Below are 23021 nucleotides of genomic sequence, written 5' to 3'. Positions count from 1 at the left end.
TACATCTGAAATTTGAGTAGTATCCCACTTAAAGTGCTGCCCCATCTTCAAGATGGTTTCTCCAAAGGAAATTTCTTCCATGGGAGATTCAGCACCTACAGACTCCTCTTCAGGAGATACATATTCAGAAGGGGAGGGTATTTGATTAGAGTAGTCTAAGGATTCCTCTGATGATTCAGACTCCCTAACCCTTTTCTGTGAAGATCGAAGGCCTGGAGAAAGGGATATTGTAAAAGTCTGTTTAAAGGCCATGAAGGCCTGTAAAAGACTTTGGGAGAAGGCCTGCCATACAGAAGGGGCCTCTGTATTAGTGGAAAAATGTTTTGTCTTTTGCTTTTTCTCAGCTGGAAACTGTTTTTCGAAGGGTTGGAGGGCCAGTCCTTGGCCTAGTATCAGATAGCTGAGACTCCTGGATCAGGTGCAGAGCTGGAAGGAAACCCCCTAGGATCTTCCATGACTCGAGCCTTAGTTCCCTGTCAATGTCTAAATTGGACATCTGCTCAATCTCTAGCAACGTGGTTGTGGCTGAAGGCAAGGTGACCTCAGAAGTGGGTTCTGCCTGTGACTCCAACCCACAGTTCCCATGTACCTCCAGGTCGACAAGTGCCTCGGGAGGGATGTCAGATGGGAGAGGTGCAGCCGAAGGCATAGGCCAAGCTATTTTGGCCTTATGCTTCAGAGTCTCTGTACTGTATCCCGGGGCACCCTCCATATATTTAGTTAGTAACTTTAAACGTTGATTTCCCACATACAAAGCTAAGGAATTAAGTCTGCTTCTAAGAGTCTCTGGAACAAAAGATTGGCAGATACTACAAGACCTGTGGTTGTGACTGGGGCCTAGGCAGAAGAGACACTGGGTATGGCTGTCCTTATGCGAAATTTGTCTTCCAAACTGGCACTTGCCCTTCATGTATGACATAACAAAAAGGAACAAAAAAAATCACCAATGGGGCTCTTGTCTGAGAAATCTACAATGAAATCACTGAAAACTGCAAAACCGACGTTCAGTAGCTGACTTTCTGACTGGCGGCAGAAAAGTTCTGAGAATGGCACGTGCATACATGTGTTTTATGGCCTACATATGACTGCAGCCAATTGCAGACATACCACTTAACCTAAAGTGGTGAAAAATTGTTTTGTATATTGGTTGACATCGGAGCGCCATCTGGCGGGGATATCTCTCAAGTGAAGAATGCTACAGCAATTGAAATGAAGGACATATTTCTCTTTTTCTACAGTGCGGTAGCATTGTCGCCTCACAGTAAGACGCTGTCCTGTTCGATTCTCAGCTAGAGCGTCTTCTGTGTGGAGACATGCGTGAATGGGCTTACCTTCGTTGAAGGTTGTGCATCAGAGCTGGCAACTCGGCACGTAAAAATCTACTGCCAATCATTAGCGGACCGGAGTTCTGCTGATGCGACCCCTAACCGGGAAAAGCCGAAAGACACAACAACAACAACAACAAGTGCCATGGGATCTTTTACATCTACCTGAGCCACTACCAACTCAGGCAGGTGAGACCATGGTTTAACATCTCATGCAAAGGACAAAACACCCAGGAGCGTGGCATCTCCTTATGCTACACTGCAGTGTCAGTACTGAGAAATTAGTTCCTAAAGTAGGAACAGAACCCACAGCCTTCTGATCTTACTGCACAAAGGACAAGTGTGCTACCTGTTGGCACACCTACACTATGTATACTTAATTAACAGCATCTGCATCTCTACAGAAGCAACAACCATGAACAGTATATGCTGGTGAAAGCGTGAGGATATGTTAGTCCACAGGACTGGCAGACTGGCCTGCTCACTACAACCTGACTCTACTAGAGGACAAAAGGACTGGACGCCTCTTGTCCTAATAGATGAATAAATGAGTCAACTGTATGCAGGGAGTAGGAGCAATTTGACAGATCTGTGAAAAAAAACAAAGTTCTGTCTAAGAAGGTGTGTCAGGTGAACAGGATGAATGCAATAACCATCTTGTGAAACAGAGGCAGCCACCTTGTTTTTGCATTGGAGACTCAGGCACACTGACCAGAATTTTATCGAAGCCACACAGACCAGAATTTTATCGAAGCTCTGGGCTGTTATGAGGTTTCAACAGCGAGACTTCAGTCATCCCTAGTAAAACCTTACAAACAGCTGAGTGATGAAAGGTAATAAATGCAGGACCTCACACAGTTTCAAGAACGCATCTATAGCCCTACTACCCCTTCCTTACTGGAGGGAGCAGACATTTGGTAAGAGTGTATTTGCTCTACAATGAACAAGTGACATCTGTGAATGCTCTGCCTTTCAATGACAGTAAACAATTCTGTTCCTCTTAACTAGAAGCTGTACAGAGCAGTTCAAGATGTGAGTCAGGGGCTTTGGCCACGCTTCCAGTTCTCCAAGGATACGGACTGTTACAAGCTAGGTGTCTTGGCAGATGGACCCTTCCCAAACATGGATGATTTCCATGCAGGGAAACAATGAACCCTAACCTGCTTGCTCAGGTACCACACCAATGCAAGAATGATAACCTTGATTAAATACAAAAACAAAGACTCTTTGTACTAAAGGCAAGCGTCCAGTCTGGTGGACCCCAGCCATAAACAAACTCTACAACAAAAGGAGGAAGCTACTACAAGATAGAGCAAAATCCTTAAAAGGTAAGACACCCTTGATCACTATAAGTAAAAAACTAAGAGCTCTCATAAAATCACCCAAAGCAAATTTCGAGAGAAAAATAGCTAAAGACTCAAAAGACAATCATAAGGCCTTCTTTAGCTATGTTAGAAACCTAGGAGGAAACTCCCAGATATGCTCAGAACTAGTTCAAAATGATGTGAAGATTACTGATCCTACAGACATTGCCAACATACTGGCTGACAGGTTCAGTGCAAACTTCACCCCCCCCTCCGACCCAAAAAGAGAGATATCTATAACAAATGAGTGCAGGCCCCCAAACATCTCCAGCCCAAGTGAGAACTGCTCTCTCCAAAGCAAAAACACAGCATCCATGGGACCCGATGGTTTCCCCGGCTGTGTGCTCCACGAACTCAATGAGGAATTAAACCCACAGCTAGGACAGCTGTTTAATCAAAGTCTTACCTCTGGATACGCACTCCAGGAGTGGCGCACTGCAACTGTGGTCCCACTTCACAAAGGCGGTGCCTCCACAGACCCTGGAAATTACCGCCCATTAGCTTGACAAGCCTTATCTGCAAAGCCATGGAGAGGATCATAATGGACCTCATAAATAAAGACATAGGGAATTTGCAGACTTTGGATCCAACCCAGTTTGGCTTTGTCAAAGGCAGATCATGCCTTTTAAACTTGGTTGACTTTTTGAAACAGTCACCAAAGCCATTGATGAGGAAAGGCAGTCCATACAGCCTACCTCGATCTGGCTAAGGCCTTGATACAATACCCCACTCGGGTATCATTGAAAAACTCATCAGCTTAAATGTTAACCCATACATCACAAGATGGGTTGCAAACTGGCTGAGTGACAGAACCCACAGGGTCAGAGTTGCTGGCGCCATGTCAGACTCAAAGCCTGTCACAAGTGGTGTCCCACAGGGCTCAGTCCTGGGCCCACTCTTGTTTGGCATCTACTTTTCCGAAGTACAAGCAAACACAGGAGGGTTATGGCTGACAAAGTTTGCAGATGACTGCAAACTGAAGCCATAGTAGAAAACACATCTGACACAGATATCCTTCAGAAGGGTCTCACAGAAGCGGATAACTGGTGCCAGAGTCACGGCCTAAAGTTAAATGCCAAAAATGCATAGTCATACCCTTCGGGAAAAACAAGGTTACCCCTAGCTACCAAATAGGTGGCAATCCACTGAGCACAGAAGAAGTTATCAGGGACCTGGGGACCCAGGTTGATAGTAGTCTGTCATTCGACACCCATGTAGCTAAAGTAGTTAGGAAGTCCTTCTACATTGCCCACCTTATCATGAAGGGATTCTCATCTAGATCAAGGGAGGTCATAGTCTCCCTTTACTCATCACTCATCAGACCAATGATTGAGTACAATGCCCCATTCGGAATGTATCTGACCCGACACTTGCAGCAGCTGGAGAGGCCACAAAAGTTCCTCACCAAAAGGATAAAGGGTCTCAAAAATCTGTCCTATGCTGCCCGACTGAAAGAACTCCAGCTCTATTCAGTCGCCACACTTGCTCAGAGGTGACCTTTGCCTAACATACAAGGCCATGTCAAACCCAGACTTGATGAATATGCTTCACCTCAAAAAATCTAGATCCATCAGAGCCACAAGGGCGGGAGACTTAAACCTCGACACGGCTATTAATAGGACGTGCTGGAGGGATAGATTCATCACCCAAAGACTCCCTATGCTGTGGAACAAAATCCCGGTACATGTGAGGCAGAGCACCTCGCTGGCCTTGTTCAAGAGAAATCTTGACCAATGGATGGGAGATCGCAGATATACCCCAGGAATTACCTCAGTGTCACTGCTCGACAGAGGCACAACAAAATAATGGGTATAGTTCCCCATACTAAAGGGGTGGCGTAAGCCACAAAACAATGGGCTAGGCTTATAAATGCCCTCGGGCAGATAGCCTAGTATGAACCTATGAACCTATACTGGTGACCTTGTCTCATTCTAGACAGACTACTGTCCTGGGTACTCTTCAGTCCAGTGTGGTAAGACACAGGTCTTCAACACATACCATTCTCCCCTCACCTGTATGTTACAATAGGGTACCTCTTGCAGTTAGTCTCAGTTTTATGTGGCTGATCAGAGTACACCTGTTTAGGACTCATATAGCTTTCACTTCTTTCATTGCATGACATGGTGAAGTTTGTCATTCTTCCTGTTGGTTTTATTTTGTCCTCTCCCAGGCAAGGTTTGAAAGCCAGGATACTAGTGCAATGCCACACATAACCTTTCTGACACTGTTATTTACTTAGGACTGGACATATGCTATCACCTAACATATGCAATTAAAGAAAGATTAGTTAGGTATCTCTGGGGGACATTCATTCTGACATTGGTTATTTACTTAAGACTGGACATATACTACCACCTAACATATACAATTAAAGAAAGATCAGTTAGGTATCTATGGGGGACATTCATTCTGACAGTAGCTATTATCTTAGGACTGGACATATGCGATCACCTAACATATGCAATTAAAGAAAGATTAGTTAGGTATCTATGGGGACATTCATTCTGACATTACTATTTACTTAGGACTGGACATATGCTACCACCTAACATATGCAATTAAAGAAAGATCAGTTAGGTATCTATGGGGGGACATTCATTCTGACATTGGCTATTTACTTAGGACTGGACATATGCTATCACCTAACATATGCAATTAAAGAAAGATCAGTTAGGTATCTATGGGAGACATTCATTCTGACATTGCTATTTACTTAGGATTGGACATATGCTACCACCTAACATATGCAATTAAAGAAAGATTAGTTAGGTATCTCTTGGGGACATTCATTCTGACATTGGCTATTTACTTAGGACTGGAAATATGCTACCACCTAACATATGCAATTAAAGAAAGATTAGTTAGGTATCTCTGGGGGACATTCATTCTGACATTGGCTATTTACTTAAGACTGGACATATGCTACCACCTAACGTATGCAATTAAAGAAAGATCAGTTAGGTATCTCTGGGGGTCAATCATTCTGACATTGGCTATTTACTTAGGACTGGACATATGCTATCACCTAACATATGCAATTAAAGAAAGATCAGTTAGGTATCTCTGGGAGACATTCATTTTGACATTGCTATTTACTTAGGACTGGACATATGCTATCACCTAACATATGCAATTAAAGAAAAATTAGGTAGGTAGGTATCTCTGGGGGGGCATTCATTCTGACATTGCTATTTACTTAGGACTGGACATATGCTACCACCTAACATATGCAATAAAAGAAAGATCAGTTAGGTATCCATGGGAGACATTCATTCTAACATTACTATTTACTTAGGACTGGACATATGGTACAACCTAACATATGCAATTAAAGAAAGATCAGTTAGGTATCTATGGGGACATTCATTCTGACACTGCTTTTTACTTAGGACTGGACATATGCTACCACCTAACATATGCAATTAAAGAAAGATTAGTTAGGTATCTCTGGGGGACATTCATTCTGACATTACTATTTACTTAGGACTGGACATATGCTACCACCTAACATATGCAATTAAAGAAAGATCAGTTAGGTATCTATGGGGACATTCATTCTGACATTGGCTATTTACTTAGGACTGGACACATGCTACCACCTAACATATGCAATTAAAGAAAGATTAGTTATGTATCTCTGGGAGACATTCATTCTGACATTGCTATTTACTTAGGACTGGACATATGCTATCACCTAACATATGCAATTAAAGAAAGATTAGTTAGGTATCTCTGGGGGACATTCATTCTGACATTGGCTATTTACTTAGGACTGGACATATGCTACCACCTAACATATGCAATTAAAGAAAGATCAGTTAGGTATCTCTGGGGGTCATTCATTCTGACATTGCTATTTACTTAGGACTGGAGATATGCTACCACCTAACATATGCAATTAAAGAAAGATCAGTTAGGTATCTATGGGGACATTCATTCTGACATTACTATTTACTTAGGACTGGACATATGCTACCACCTAACATATGCAATTAAAGAAAGATTAGTTAGGTATCTCTGGGGTACACTCATTCTGACATTGCTATTTACTTAGGACTGGACATATGCTACCACCTAACATATGCAATTAAAGAAATATTAATTAGGTATCTCTTGGGGACATTCATTCTGACATTGGCTATTTACTTAGGACTGGAAATATGCTACCACCTAACATATGCAATTAAAGAAAGATTAGTTAGGTATCTCTGGGGGACATTCATTCTGACATTGGCTATTTACATAGGACTGGACATATGCTACCACCTAACATATGCAATTAAAGAAAGATCAGTTAGGTATCTATCGGGACATTCATTCTGACATTACTATTTACTTAGGACTGGACATATGCTATCACCTAACATATGCAATTAAAGAAAGATCAGTTAGGTATCTATGGGAGACATTCATTCTGACATGGCTATTTACTGAAGACTGGACGTATGCTACCACCTAACATATGCAATTAAAGAAAGATCAGTTAGGTATCTATGGGGACATTCATTCTGACATTGCTATTTACTTAGGACTGGACATATGCTACCACCTAACATATGCAATTAAAGAAAGATCAGTTAGGTATCTCTGGGGGACATTCATTCTGACATTACTATTTACTTAGGACTGGACATATGCTACCACCTAACATATGCAATTAAAGAAAGATCAGTTAGGTATCTATCGGGACATTCATTCTGACATTACTATTTACTTAGGACTGGAAATATGCTACCACCTAACATATGCAATTAAAGAAAGATTAGTTAGGTATCTCTGGGGGACATTCATTCTGACATTGGCTATTTACATAGGACTGGACATATGCTACCACCTAACATATGCAATTAAAGAAAGATCAGTTAGGTATCTATCGGGACATTCATTCTGACATTACTATTTACTTAGGACTGGACATATGCTATCACCTAACATATGCAATTAAAGAAAGATCAGTTAGGTATCTATGGGAGACATTCATTCTGACATGGCTATTTACTGAAGACTGGACGTATGCTACCACCTAACATATGCAATTAAAGAAAGATCAGTTAGGTATCTATGGGGACATTCATTCTGACATTGCTATTTACTTAGGACTGGACATATGCTACCACCTAACATATGCAATTAAAGAAAGATCAGTTAGGTATCTCTGGGGGACATTCATTCTGACATTGGCTATTTACTTAGGACTGGACATATGCTACCACCTAACATATGCAATTAAAGAAAGATCAGTTAGGTAACTATGGGGACATTCATTCTGACACTGGCTATTTACTTAGGACTGGACATATGCTATCACCTAACATATGCAATTAAAGAAAGATCAGTTAGGTATCTCTGGGAGACATTCATTTTGACATTGGCTACTTACTTAGTACTGGACGTATGCAATCACCTAACATATGCAATTAAAGAAAAATTAGGTAGGTAGGTATCTCTGGGGGGCATTCATTCTGACATTGCTATTTACTTAGGACTGGACATATGCTACCACCTAACATATGCAATTAAAGAAAAATTAGGTAGGTAGGTATCTCTGGGGGGCATTCATTCTGACATTGCTATTTACTTAGGACTGGACATATGCTACCACCTAACAAATGCAATTAAAGAAAGATCAGTTAGGTATCTATGGGGACATTCATTCTGACATTACTATTTACTTAGGACTGGACATATGCTACCACCTAACATATGCAATTAAAGAAAGATCAGTTAGGTATCTATGGGGGACATTCATTCTGACATTGGCTATTTACTTAGGACTGGACATATGCTATCACCTAACAAATGCAATTAAAGAAAGATCAGTTAGGTATCTCTGGGGGACATTCATTCTGACATTACTATTTACTTAGGACTGGACATATGCTACCACCTAACATATGCAATCAAAGAAAGATCAGTTAGGTATCTATGGGGACATTCATTCTGACATTACTATTTACTTAGGACTGGACATATGCTATCACCTAACATATGCAATTAAAGAAATATCAGTTAGGTATCTCTGGGGGACATTCATTCTGACATTACTATTTACTTAGGACTGGACATATGCTACCACCTAACATATGCAATTAAAGAAAGATTAGTTATGTATCTCTGGGAGACATTCATTCTGACATTACTATTTACTTAGGACTGGACATATGCTACCACCTAACATATGCAATTAAAGAAAGATCAGTTAGGTATCTATGGGGGACATTCATTCTGACATTGGCTATTTACTTAGGACTGGACATATGCTATCACCTAACAAATGCAATTAAAGAAAGATCAGTTAGGTATCTCTGGGGGACATTCATTCTGACATTACTATTTACTTAGGACTGGACATATGCTACCACCTAACATATGCAATCAAAGAAAGATCAGTTAGGTATCTATGGGGACATTCATTCTGACATTACTATTTACTTAGGACTGGACATATGGTATCACCTAACATATGCAATTAAAGAAAGATTAGTTAGGTATCTCTGGGGGACATTCATTCTGACATTACTATTTACTTAGGACTGGACATATGCTACCACCTAACATATGCAATTAAAGAAAGATTAGTTAGGTATCTATGGGGACATTCATTCTGACATTACTATTTACTTAGGACTGGACATATGCTACCACCTAACATATGCAATTAAAGAAAGATTAGTTGGGTATCTCTGGGGGACATTCATTCTGACATTACTATTTAATTAGGACTGGACATATGCTACCACCTAACATATGCAATTAAAGAAAGATCAGTTAGGTATCTATGGGGACATTCATTCTGACATTACTATTTACTTAGGACTGGACATATGCTACCACCTAACATATGCAATTAAAGAAATATCAGTTAGGTATCTATGGGGACATTCATTCTGACATTGGCTATTTACTTAGGACTAGAAATATGCTACCACCTAACATATGCAATTAAAGAAAGATTAGTTAGGTATCTATGGGGACTTTCATTCTGACATTACTATTTACTTAGGACTGGACATATGCTACCACCTAACATATGCAATTAAAGAAAGATTAGTTAGGTATCTCTGGGGGGCATTCATTCTGACATTACTATTTACTTAGGACTGGACATATGCTACCACCTAACATATGCAATTAAAGAAAGATTAGTTAGGTATCTCTGGGGGACATTCATTCTGACATTACTATTTACTTAGGACTGGACATATGCTACCACCTAACATATGCAATTAAAGAAAGATCAGTTAGGTATCTCTGGGGGACATTCATTCTGACATTGGCTATTTACTTAGGACTGGACATATGCTACCACCTAACATATACAATTAAAGAAAGATCAGTTAGGTAACTATGGGGACATTCATTCTGACACTGGCTATTTACTTAGGACTGGACATATGCTATCACCTAACATATGCAATTAAAGAAAGATCAGTTAGGTATCTCTGGGAGACATTCATTTTGACATTGGCTACTTACTTAGTACTGGATGTACGCTATCACCTAACATATGCAATTAAAGAAAAATTAGGTAGGTATCTCTGGGGGGCATTCATTCTGACATTGCTATTTACTTAGGACTGGACATATGCTACCACCTAACATATGCAATTAAAGAAAAATTAGGTAGGTAGGTATCTCTGGGGGGCATTCATTCTGACATTGCTATTTACTTAGGACTGGACATATGCTACCACCTAACATATGCAATTAAAGAAAGATCAGTTAGGTATCTATGGGGACATTCATTCTGACATTACTATTTACTTAGGACTGGACATATGCTACCACCTAACATATGCAATTAAAGAAAGATTAGTTAGGTATCTCTGGGGTACATTCATTCTGACATTGCTATTTACTTAGGACTGGACATATGCTACCACCTAACATATGCAATTAAAGAAAGATTAGTTAGGTATCTCTTGGGGACATTCATTCTGACATTGGCTATTTACTTAGGACTAGAAATATGCTACCACCTAACATATGCAATTAAAGAAAGATTAGTTAAATATCTCTGGGGGACATTCATTCTGACATTGGCTATTTACTTAGGACTGGACATATGCTACCACCTAACATATGCAATTAAAGAAAGATCAGTTAGGTATCTCTGGGGGTCATTCATTCTGACATTACTATTTACTTAGGACTGGACATATGCTACCACCTAACATATGCAATTAAAGAAAGATCAGTTAGGTATCTCTGGGGGACATTCATTCTGACATTGGCTATTTACTTAGGACTGGACATATGCTATCACCTAACATATGCAATTAAAGAAAGATCAGTTAGGTATCTCTGGGAGACATTCATTTTGACATTGGCTACTTACTTAGTACTGGACGTATGCTATAACCTAACATATGCAATTAAAGAAAAATTAGGTAGGTAGGTATCTCTGGGGGGCATTCATTCTGACATTGCTATTTACTTAGGACTGGACATATGCTACCACCTAACATATGCAATTAAAGAAAAATTAGGTAGGTAGGTATCTCTGGGGGGCATTCATTCTGACATTGCTATTTACTTAGGACTGGACATATGCTACCACCTAACAAATGCAATTAAAGAAAGATCAGTTAGGTATCTATGGGGACATTCATTCTGATATTACTATTTACTTAGGACTGGAGATATGCTACCACCTAACATATGCAATTAAAAAAAGATCAGTTAGGTATCTATGGGGACTTTCATTCTGACATTACTATTTACTTAGGACTGGACATATGCTACCACCTAACATATGCAATTAAAGAAAGATTAGTTAGGTATCTCTGGGGAACATTCATTCTGACATTACTATTTACTTAGGACTGGACATATGCTACCACCTAACATATGCAATTAAAGAAAGATTAGTTAGGTATCTCTGGGGGACATTCATTCTGACATTACTATTTACTTAGGACTGGACATATGCTACCACCTAACATATGCAATTAAAGAAAGATCGGTTAGGTATCTATGGGGACATTCATTCTGACATTACTATTTACTTAGGACTGGACATATGCTACCACCTAACATATGCAATTAAAGAAAGATCAGTTAGGTATCTATGGGGACAGGGACATTCATTCTGACATTACTATTTACTTAGGACTGGACATATGTTACCACCTAACATATGCAATTAAAGAAAGATTAGTTAGGTATCTCTGGGGGACATTCATTCTGACATTACTATTTACTTAGGACTGGACATATGCTACCACCTAACATATGCAATTAAAGAAAGATCAGTTAGGTATCTATGGGGACATTCATTCTGACATTACTATTTACTTAGGACTGGACATATGCTATCACCTAACATATGCAATTAAAGAAAGATCAGTTAGGTATCTCTGGGGGACATTCATTCTGACATTACTATTTACTTAGGACTGGACATGTGCTACCACCTAACATACGCAATTAAAAAAAGATCAGTTAGGTATCTATGGGGACATTCATTCTGATATTACTATTTACTTAGGACTGGACATATGATACCACCTAACATATGCAATTAAAGAAAGATTAGTTAGGTATCTCTGGAGGACATTCATTCTGACATTACTATTTACTTAGGACTGGACATATGCTACCACCTAACATATGCAATTAAAGAAACATCAGTTAGGTATCTATGGGGACATTCATTCTGACACTGCTTTTTACTTAGGACTGGACATATGCTATCACCTAACATATGCAATTAAAGAAAGATCAGTTAGGTATCTTATATTAGATATATGTCAGCAATTCCACTCTATTCACAGAGTGCACCACATCAAGCATCTTGTTTCTGTTGGTTCTTGCAGTTTTAAAGCTGATGTCCCAAAATATAGCCAGCTGTAACCCCCTACAATGTACAACAGGGCATTAACAGTCACGATTAACAAACTAGGCTGTACTATAAAGCACGTGGTTTATAATGCAAGGTCGATATATTTTCTGACAAAGGAAGGTCATTTCCTCATTAAATAATGTCTGAATGTTCATAATTTTACTGCCTTTCCTGTTCAGCTAATAATTTCAGTACCACTCTGTTCCATTTCAGTTCAATTTACTGATGTAACCTCCCTTATACGTATTCTGCAGAGGAATGGGACACTTCTTACCTCATAATCTCCTGGACATTTAAATGGCGGTTCCAAAGCTTTTCGATGCCAGCTACATGTCCCATTCCTACCACTCCGACGACAACAGATGGCACAAGTTGTCCATGGACATCTGTGAAAAGAACAGCAAAAATATTAAACAGCTTACAATAAATGTCAGATGTGGCACGCTTCATAAAAATATAATTAAATGGCTTACAATAAATGTCAGATGTGGCACGCTTCATAAAAATACAATTAAACAGCTTACAATAAATGTCAGATGTGGCACACTTCATAAAAATACAATTAAATGGCTTACAATAAATGTCAGATGTGGCACGCTTCATAAAAATACAATTAAATGGCTTACAATAAATGTCAGATGTGGCACGCTTCATAAAAATACAATTAAATGGCTTACAATAAATGTCAGATGTGGCACGCTTCATAAAAATACAATTAAATAGCTTACAATAAATGTCAGATGTGGCACGCTTCATAAAAATACAATTAAATGGCTTACAATAAATGTCAGATGTGGCACGCTTCATAAAAATACAATTAAATGGCTTACAATAAATGTCAGATGTGGCACGCTTCATAAAAATACAATTAAACAGCTTACAATAAATGTCAGATGTGCATGCTTCATAAAAATACAATTAAACAGCTTACAATAAATGTCAGATGTGGCATGATTCATAAAAATACAATTAAACAGCTTACAATAAATGTCAGATGTGCATGCTTCATAAAAATACAATTAAACGGCTTACAATAAATGTCAGATGTGCATGCTTCATAAAAATACAATTAAATGGCTTACAATAAATGTCAGATGTGGCATGCTTCAAAAATACAATTAAATGGCTTACAATAAATGTCAGATGTGGCATGCTTCATAAAAATACAATTAAACAGCTTACAATAAATGTCAGATGTGGCACGCTTCATAAAAATACAATTAAATGGCTTACAATAAATGTCAGATGTGGCATGCTTCATAAAAATACAATTAAATGGCTTACAATAAATGTCAGATGTGCATTCTTCATAAAAATACAATTAAACAGCTTACAATAAATGTCAGATGTGCATGCTTCATAAAAATACAATTAAATGGCTTACAATAAATGTCAGATGTGGCATGCTTCATAAAAATACAATTAAACAGCTTACAATAAATGTCAGATGTGCATGCTTCATAAAAATACAATTAAACAGCTTACAATAAATGTCAGATGTGCATGCTTCATAAAAATACAATTAAATGGCTTACAATAAATGTAAGATGTGGCATGCTTCATAAAAATACAATTAAATGGCTTACAATAAATGTCAGATGTGGCATGCTTCATAAAAATACAATTAAACAGCTTACAATAAATGTCAGATGTGGCACGCTTCATAAAAATACAATTAAATGGCTTACAATAAATGTCAGATGTGGCATGCTTCATAAAAATACAATTAAATGGCTTACAATAAATGTCAGATGTGGCACGCTTCATAAAAATACAATTAAACAGCTTACAATAAATGTCAGATGTGGCAAGCTTCATAAAAATACAATTAAATGGCTTACGATAAATGTCAGATGTGCATGCTTCATAAAAATACAATTAAATGGCTTACAATAAATGTCAGATGTGGCACGCTTCATAAAAATACAATTAAATGGCTTACAATAAATGTCAGATGTGCATGTTTCATAAAAATACAATTAAATGGCTTACAATAAATGTCAGATGTGGCATGCTTCATAAAAATGCCATTAAACAGCTTACAATAAATGTCAGATGTGCATGCTTCATAAAAATACAATTAAATGGCTTACAATAAATGTCAGATGTGGCACGCTTCATAAAAATACAATTAAATGGCTTACAATAAATGTCAGATGTGGCAAGCTTCATAAAAATACAATTAAATGGCTTACAATAAATGTCAGATGTGGCACGCTTTATAAAAATACAATTAAATGGCTTACAATAAATGTCAGATGTGGCACGCTTCATAAAAATACAATTAAATGACTTACAATAAATGTCAGATGTGGCACGCTCCATAAAAATACAATTAAATGGCTTACAATAAATGTCAGATGTGGCATGCTTCATAAAAATACAATGAAATAGCTTACAATAAATGTCAGATGTGGCATGCTTCATAAAAATACAATTAAATGGCTTACAATAAATGTCAGATGTGACACGTTTACTAAAAATACAATTAAATTGCTTACAATAAATGTCAGATGTGCATGCTTCATAAAAATACAATTAAATGGCTTACAATAAATGTCAGATGTGGCATGCTTCATAAAAATACAACTAAACAGCTTACAATAAATGTCAGATGTGGCATGCTTCATAAAAATACAATTAAATGGCTTACAATAAATGTCAGATGTGCATGCTTCATAAAAATACAATTAAATGGCTTACAATAAATGTCAGATGTGGCATGCTTCATAAAAATACAATTAAACAGCTTACAATAAATGTCAGATGTGCATGCTTCATAAAAATACAATTAAATGGCTTACAATAAATGTCAGATGTGGCATGCTTCATAAAAATACAATTAAACAGCTTACAATAAATGTCAGATGTGGCATGCTTCACAAAAATAGAATTAAACAGCTTACAATAAATGTCAGATGTGGCACGCTTCATAAAAATACAATTAAATGGCTTACAATAAATGTCAGATGTGGCATGCTTCATAAAAATACAATTAAACAGCTTACAATAAATGTCAGATGTGGCATGCTTCATAAAAATACAATTAAACGGCTTACAATAAATGTCAGATGTGGCATGCTTCATAAAAATACAATTAAACGGCTTACAATAAATGTCAGATGTGGCATGCTTCATAAAAATACAATTAAATGGCTTACAATAAATGTCAGATGTGGCATGCTTCATAAAAATACAATTAAACAGCTTACAATAAATGTCAGATGTGCATGCTTCATAAAAATACAATTAAACGGCTTACAATAAATGTCAGATGTGCATGCTTCATAAAAATACAATTAAATGGCTTACAATAAATGTCAGATGTGGCATGCTTCATAAAAATACAATTAAACAGCTTACAATAAATGTCAGATGTGCATGCTTCATAAAAATACAATTAAATGGCTTACAATAAATGTCAGATGTGGCATGCTTCATAAAAATACAATTAAATGGCTTACAATAAATGTCAGATGTGGCATGCTTCATAAAAATACAATTAAACAGCTTACAATAAATGTCAGATGTGGCACGCTTCATAAAAATACAATTAAATGGCTTACAATAAATGTCAGATGTGGCATGCTTCATAAAAATACAATTAAACAGCTTACAATAAATGTCAGATGTGGCACGCTTCATAAAAATACAATTAAATGGCTTACAATAAATGTCAGATGTGGCACGCTTCATAAAAATACAATTAAATGGCTTACAATAAATGTCAGATGTGGCACGCTTCATAAAAATACAATTAAATGGCTTACAATAAATGTCAGATGTGGCACGCTTCATAAAAATACAATTAAATGGCTTACAATAAATGTCAGATGTGGCACGCTTCATAAAAATACAATTAAATGGCTTACAATAAATGTCAGATGTGGCACGCTTCATAAAAATACAATTAAATGGCTTACAATAAATGTCAGATGTGGCATGCTTCATAAAAATACAATTAAACGGCTTACAATAAATGTCAGATGTGGCATGCTTCATAAAAATACAATTAAATGGCTTACAATAAATGTCAGATGTGGCATGCTTTATAAAAATACAATTAAATGGCTTACAATAAATGTCAGATGTGGCAAGCTTCATAAAAATACAATTAAACGGCTTACAATAAATGTCAGATGTGGCATGCTTCATAAAAATACAATTAAACGGCTTACAATAAATGTCAGATGTGGCACGCTTCATAAAAATACAATTAAATGGCTTACAATAAATGTCAGATGTGGCACGCTTCATAAAAATACAATTAAATGGCTTACAATAAATGTCAGATGTGGCACGCTTCATAAAAATACAATTAAATGGCTTACAATAAATGTCAGATGTGGCATGCTTCATAAAAATACATTTTCCTATTAGTTAAAACTTCAAAACCAAAAATGTGCACAAAGGATCCAAAGCAGCTATAGGCATTGGAAAAAATACATCTCATCAAAATATTAACAGGAGAAACCCAAAAAGCTTTACTGTTAATATTGTTCCTTACAGATTTTTAAAGAAATGTAGGAATCAGAAAATGTCCTTTTAAAGTTTTTACAGACTAGGCCAGAAGGAAATTGTATGAGCCTTTGGAAACCGCACACACGTCTCCAGAGTACCATCCTTGTCAGGCACTACAGCAAAGTTTGTTATGACTACATACCGCTTTCACGTCTTACCCTGATGAGCCTTTGGAAACTGCACACAAGCCTCCACAGTACCATCCTTGTCAGGCACTATAACAAAGTTTGTTATGACTACACACCGCTTTCACGTCTTACCCTGATGAGCCTTTGGAAACTGCACACAAGCCTCCACAGTACCATCCTTGTCAGGCACTATAACAAAGTTTGTTATGACTACACACCGCTTTCACGTCTTACCCTGATGAGCCTTTGGAAACTGCACACAAGCATCCAGATTACCATCCTTGTCAGGCACTATAACAAAGTTTGTTATGACTACACACCGCTTTCACGTCTTACCCTGATGAACCTTTGGAAACTGCACACAAGCATCCAGATTACCATCCTTGTCAGGCACTATAGCAAAGTTTGTTATGGCTACACACCGATTTCACTGAATTTCCTGTTTGCACTTATTTTTAAAATAGTTTTTTTCCCAAAACTTGCATTTTATCTGTCTCTGGCCTGGCACCCAAGTGTGGGGTCATTTACTGCACTGTTATAACTTGTTGATACCTGTGAACCTCTCCTATCTCTGAAAAAACAAAAAAATCTTGCTTTTTTCCCACTTTTCTGAGATTTTTTTCAGTTACAGACTTGCTGTTCTGAACTGTTTGTAAGTTTCTTGGAGGACATTTTTTGCTTGGGCTAAAGGTAAGTCTCTCTCTTCATCAGTGGCAGTGATAAACATTGAGCAGCTGCCCCTGTGGGGGTGGTTACTGACTTGAAACTGTAGTTTTATTGGCCATTTTGGGTCAATTCCTAACTCCTTGATCTTCCTCTCTTAAATCCCTCTTTTGCGCGGTTTTGCAAACTATTCCTGGCTCCACAAAGTCTGCTCTTCACTTTTTCCCTTAGAACTGCTCTATCTCTCAATTTAAACACCATATTCTCATTCTAAGGCCCTTCACTGGTCCAAATAAGTAATCTTACAAGTTAGCACTATTAAACCATAAGCACTACTTACTCTTATACTCTCTACGATTACCTTGTCCCCTATTGGTCCGTCTTAATTCAGTTTCCCTATATTACTTTAGCATGTCCAAAGGTCAGTCAATGGTTTCCTCTCCAGTCCAGCTGGTGAATCTGGGAATTTTGAGGCAATGTTACAACTGTCTCATGTACACGGACAACCCTCTCCTCCAAACAGGTTTCAAATATATGTGAGAGATGCAACCATATAGCCAAACTGGAGGCTGAGCTCTCTCATCTCAAAACTGATGAAACCAGTCAGGAGGAGACGGTAACCTCACACAACACAATTCCAGTATCACATAGTCCCACCACATCAGCGAACCAAACACATAAATACACAAAAACATACTCGGAGGCTCTAAATAAAAATCTACCTAAGCAACAGAGACCTCCAAAGCAGACATCCAAGCAAACGCTACCCCAAAACAAAACACACACAACACATAGCCCACAAAGTCATTGTGCCAAGCAGCCACAGCCCTTAAGGCTGAATAACACACCTGATACTATTGTAATAGGTGACTCTATTGTCAGACACACTGACGTCCCGCTCACCAGGCTGAATAAAGAGAAGGGCACAGTGAGCTGCCTGTCGGGCGCTAGGATCCGCCACATAACGCAAGCACTCAGGTCACTCCAAAGCAAATACAAATATGACTCAGTCATTGTACATGCTGGTGAGAATGACCTGAGACGTACCTCCCTGGACTACATGAAAAGAGACATAGAGGAGCTCTCTGATCATGTAGCCCAGGCCGGTATGACCTTGACCTTGAGCAGCATCTTACCCTCACCTAGAATGATGCCACAGTACAAAGACAAAATGATCGATTTTAACAATTGGCTAAAATTTTGGTGTCATTCTAAGGGGATCCAGTGTCTGTCAGCCTGGGATGACATGCTCGACAAGCCACGTTGCTTCGCTAGGGACGGCTTGCACCTGTCACCACTGGGCTTTCGGATATTGGCAAAGGCTCTTGCCACCCCATAGTGCCTTTTTTAGGCAAGGCTCAAAAGTCAAACCCACCTCCATAGACAGCACAAGAAACAAGAAACTAAGGGTAATGCTGCTAAACGCCAGAAGTCTTAACCTCAAGATGCACGCACTCGAAGCTCTCCTCAGTATGGAGAGCATCGATATCTGTGCAGTGACAGAAACCTGGTTCAAGGCCCCAGAGAGCACCCCAGCACTACCAGGTTATACCTCATATCATGCTTTTCGGCCCCAAAACCTGGACTGAACCACAAAAGAAGGGGGAGTGTCCATATTTATCAAGGATATCCACACCTCCAGGTTAGTGGCATTGCACGAAGTATCGGAGACCATCCATGTGCAAATACCAGTGGGCAAGACTGCTTTTCAGTTTATAGCATCCTACAGACCACCCTCTCAAAGTCAGGAATCCCACTCGGCTTTCCTGAAAACATTGGAGAACATGAAGATCTCTCCGAACACCATTATATTGGACGACTTCAACTACCCAAACATAGACTGGGAGCACTACTCAAGCCCCAGCACCTTAGCCCAAAGGTTCCTGGAAATTATAAACTCAAATGCTATGGAACAACTAGTCACCACTCCCACAAGAGTGGATAACATACTAGACCTGATCATTACCAACATGGGGACTCTATGCTCCACACCTGAAGTATATCCCTCATTGGTAAGATCAGACCATAAATTAATTTCACTGGATGTCCACATCCCGACCCCACCCCCAGCCCAGAAAACCACAGTGAAAAACTTCTCAAAAGCGAACTTCTCACTTCTCAAAACCGAAGTGGAATCCTTCAAGGCCCCAGGGCCAGTGGAAACTATGGCTCAAACTGCAGAATCCTATATAAACGCATTCTACGGACATCTCCAGGAATGCATGGATCATGCTATCCCAAACAAAACCAAAACCCAAACATCCAAAGGCAGGCGTCCAGTCTGGTGGACCCCAGCCATAAATAAACTGTACAACAGAAGGAGGAAGATACTACATGATAGAACAAAATCCCTAACAGGGAAGGCATCCCTGATCAGTACTAGCAAAAAATTACGATCCCTCATAAAGTCCTCCAAGGCCAGCTTCGAGAGAAAAATTGCTCAGGACACTATAAAGACAATCATAAGGCTTTTTTCAGTTATGTTAGGAACCTGGGATGCAACTCCCAGACTTGTTTTGAGTTGATTCTAAACGACAAAAAATACACTGACCCACAGACATCGCCAATATCCTGGCAGACAGGTTCAGTGCAAACTTCTCCACCCCCCCCACCCCCAAAAAAAAGAGCAAGTATATTTCCCGGCAGAGGGCTGCCTCCCAAACATCTCTGATGCTCAGGTGAAGGCTACCCTCTCCAAAGCAAAAAAACACTGCTTCCATGGGACCAGATGGCATCCCGGGTTGCGTCCTACATGAACTCCAAGAAGAACTAATCCCTCAAATAAAACAGCTGTACAATCTCAGCCTCAATACAGGATATGTGCCCACAGTATGGTGTACAGCAACAGTGGTCCCACTCCACAAAGGTGGAGCCTCCACGGACCCTGGAAACTATCGCCCCATAAGCCTGACTAGCTTAGTCTGCAAGGCTATGGAGAGGATCATCATGGAGCTCATAAACAAAGACATTGGGGACCTACAGACACTAGATCCTACCCAGTTCGGCTTCGTCAAGGGCAGATCCTGCCTTTTGAACCTGGTTGACTTCTTCGAAACAGTCACCAAAGCCATAGATGAAGGGAAGGTAGTCCACACAGCCTATCTGGACCTAGCAAAGGCATTTGACACAATACCCCACTCGGGCATCATAGATAAGCTATCCAGCTTAAATATAAACCCCTATGTCACAAGATGGGTCGCAAACTGGCTCAAAGACAGAACCCACAGAGTTAGAGTTGCTGGAGCCATGTTGGACTCAAAACCGGTCACAAGTGGCATCCCACAAGGTTCTGTCCTGGGACCGCTCTTGTTCAGTATATACTTTTCCGAGGTACAGGCCAACGTGGGAGGACTATGGCTCACCAAGTTCGCAGACAACTGCAAACTAGGCGCCATAATCAACTCTTCAGCTGACACAAACATCCTTCAAAAAGGTCTCACAGAGACGGATAACTGGTGCCAGAGCCATGGTCTAAAGCTAAAAGGCAAAAAGTGTATAGTCATGCCCTTTGGCAAAAACAATGTGCCCACAAATTACCACATAGGCGGTAACCCATTAAGTACAGAGAAAGTAATTAGGGATCTGGGGACCCAAGTTGATAGCAATCTCTCCTTTGACAACCACATTGCCAAAGTGGTTAGAAAGACCTTTTACATAGCCCACCTCATCATGAAAGGATTCACATCTAGATCAAGAGAGGTAATCGTGCCCCTTTATTCATCCCTCATCAGGCCCATCATGGAATACAATGCCCCTTTTGGGATGTACCTTACCCGACACCTGCAGCAATTAGAAAGACCCCAAAAGTACCTCACGAAGAGGATCAAGGGACTCAAACAGATGCCATATGCTGCTCGGTTAAAAAAACTCCAGCTCTACTCAGTTGTATACCGCCTACTTCGAGGCGATCTATGCCTGACATATAAAGCTATGTCCAATCCAGAATTAATGGACATGCTCCACCTCAGTAAATCTAAATCCCTTAGAGCCACACGCTCGAGGGACTTGAACCTCAGCACTGAAATAAATAGAACTTGCTGGAGGGGCAGATTCATAACCCAGAGGCTCCCTTCGCTCTGGAACAGAATTACAATTCATGCTAGGCAGAGCACCTCACTGAATCTCTTCAAGAAGAATCTTGATGAGTGGATGGGGGGTCGTAGGTTTGTCCCGGGGATTACTTCCATGTCACTATTAGACAGAGGCACAGCAAACTAAACCTTAAAAAGGGCACAGTATACTCAAATCAAGGGGTGCCGTAAGCCAAACAAAATCGGGCTAGGCTTATAATTGCCCCAGGGCAGATGGCCTAGTATGAACCTATGAACTACGATAATTAGTACGGCATATAAAATACTGCATGATAGCTATAAGAATCAATCAGAGGAGGTTAGAAAAATTTGAGAAGAGAGATTGGATAAGCAATTCACAAGGAAACAATGAGAGAGGACATATGCATGGTTCCCAAGTATGCAACAAAGTCTACCAGGTTAAGGATTTTTGCTTGAAAGTGTTTGCACAGATATTTGTATACCCCAAACAGACTCCAAAGAATTTTTCCTCAGGTAGATGGCAAATATTAAAAGTGTGATGGGAAAAAAAAGAGGTAAATTGGATCACTGTATAGAAACAAGACATTTTTAACCCCACTGGCTAGGACTGCAATCGCCCAATCACACCTACCCTCTACTCTTTTATATGCCTCGCCTGTACTCTCAATCCTCAACAAATCCAAACTAGGTAAGCTGTCCCATAGCTACAATCATATTGCCAGATTCGCCACTGGCTCCACCTATAGAACTCACCACTGCCAGAACCTTAAACAACTAGAGTGGCTAGAACTGCCCAGCTTAATTCAATTCAATCAACTCTTAATAGCACACAAAATTTTGTACCACCCTGAGGATACCCCCCTCACTTAAAAATATTATTAAGCCACATAGCAACCTAAGATCCCTACGGTCAGCCGATAAACTACTGGTCCAAACCCACAAAGCTAATAACTCTGCTGGTGAATCCCTGTTTGCCAAATTCATTGGCAAAACCTGGAATTCGTTGCCAAACTATATAACCCTACAATCCTCCCAAAAGTCTCTTAAAAAAAAAACCTCAAACAGTATCTCAAAGTGAATTGGCTATGCCCATGTACCATCCCTGATTAAGTTATAAACTAAAA

The 23021-nt window shown here is 39.2% G+C and overlaps 1 protein-coding gene across 5 annotated transcripts in view; it reads right to left on the bottom strand.

The window, feature by feature from the left end:
* The window catches only part of TRABD (TraB domain containing), a 788001-nt gene that overhangs the window by 146168 nt on the left and 618812 nt on the right, over positions 1-23021 (bottom strand). For all 5 annotated transcript variants that reach the window (XM_044088787.1, XM_044088786.1, XM_044088788.1 and 2 more), the window contains exon 9: positions 12808-12919. In XM_044088787.1, the coding sequence (XP_043944722.1) occupies positions 12808-12919 (112 nt within the window). The remainder of the gene's footprint in view (positions 1-12807; positions 12920-23021) is intronic.

The sequence above is a fragment of the Protopterus annectens genome, chromosome 11.part0 (genome assembly GCF_019279795.1).
Source record: "Protopterus annectens isolate FY-2018-M chromosome 11.part0, PAN1.0, whole genome shotgun sequence".
Taxonomy (NCBI): domain Eukaryota; kingdom Metazoa; phylum Chordata; order Ceratodontiformes; family Protopteridae; genus Protopterus; species Protopterus annectens.
This window is presented reverse-complemented; position numbering and strand designations above follow the sequence as displayed.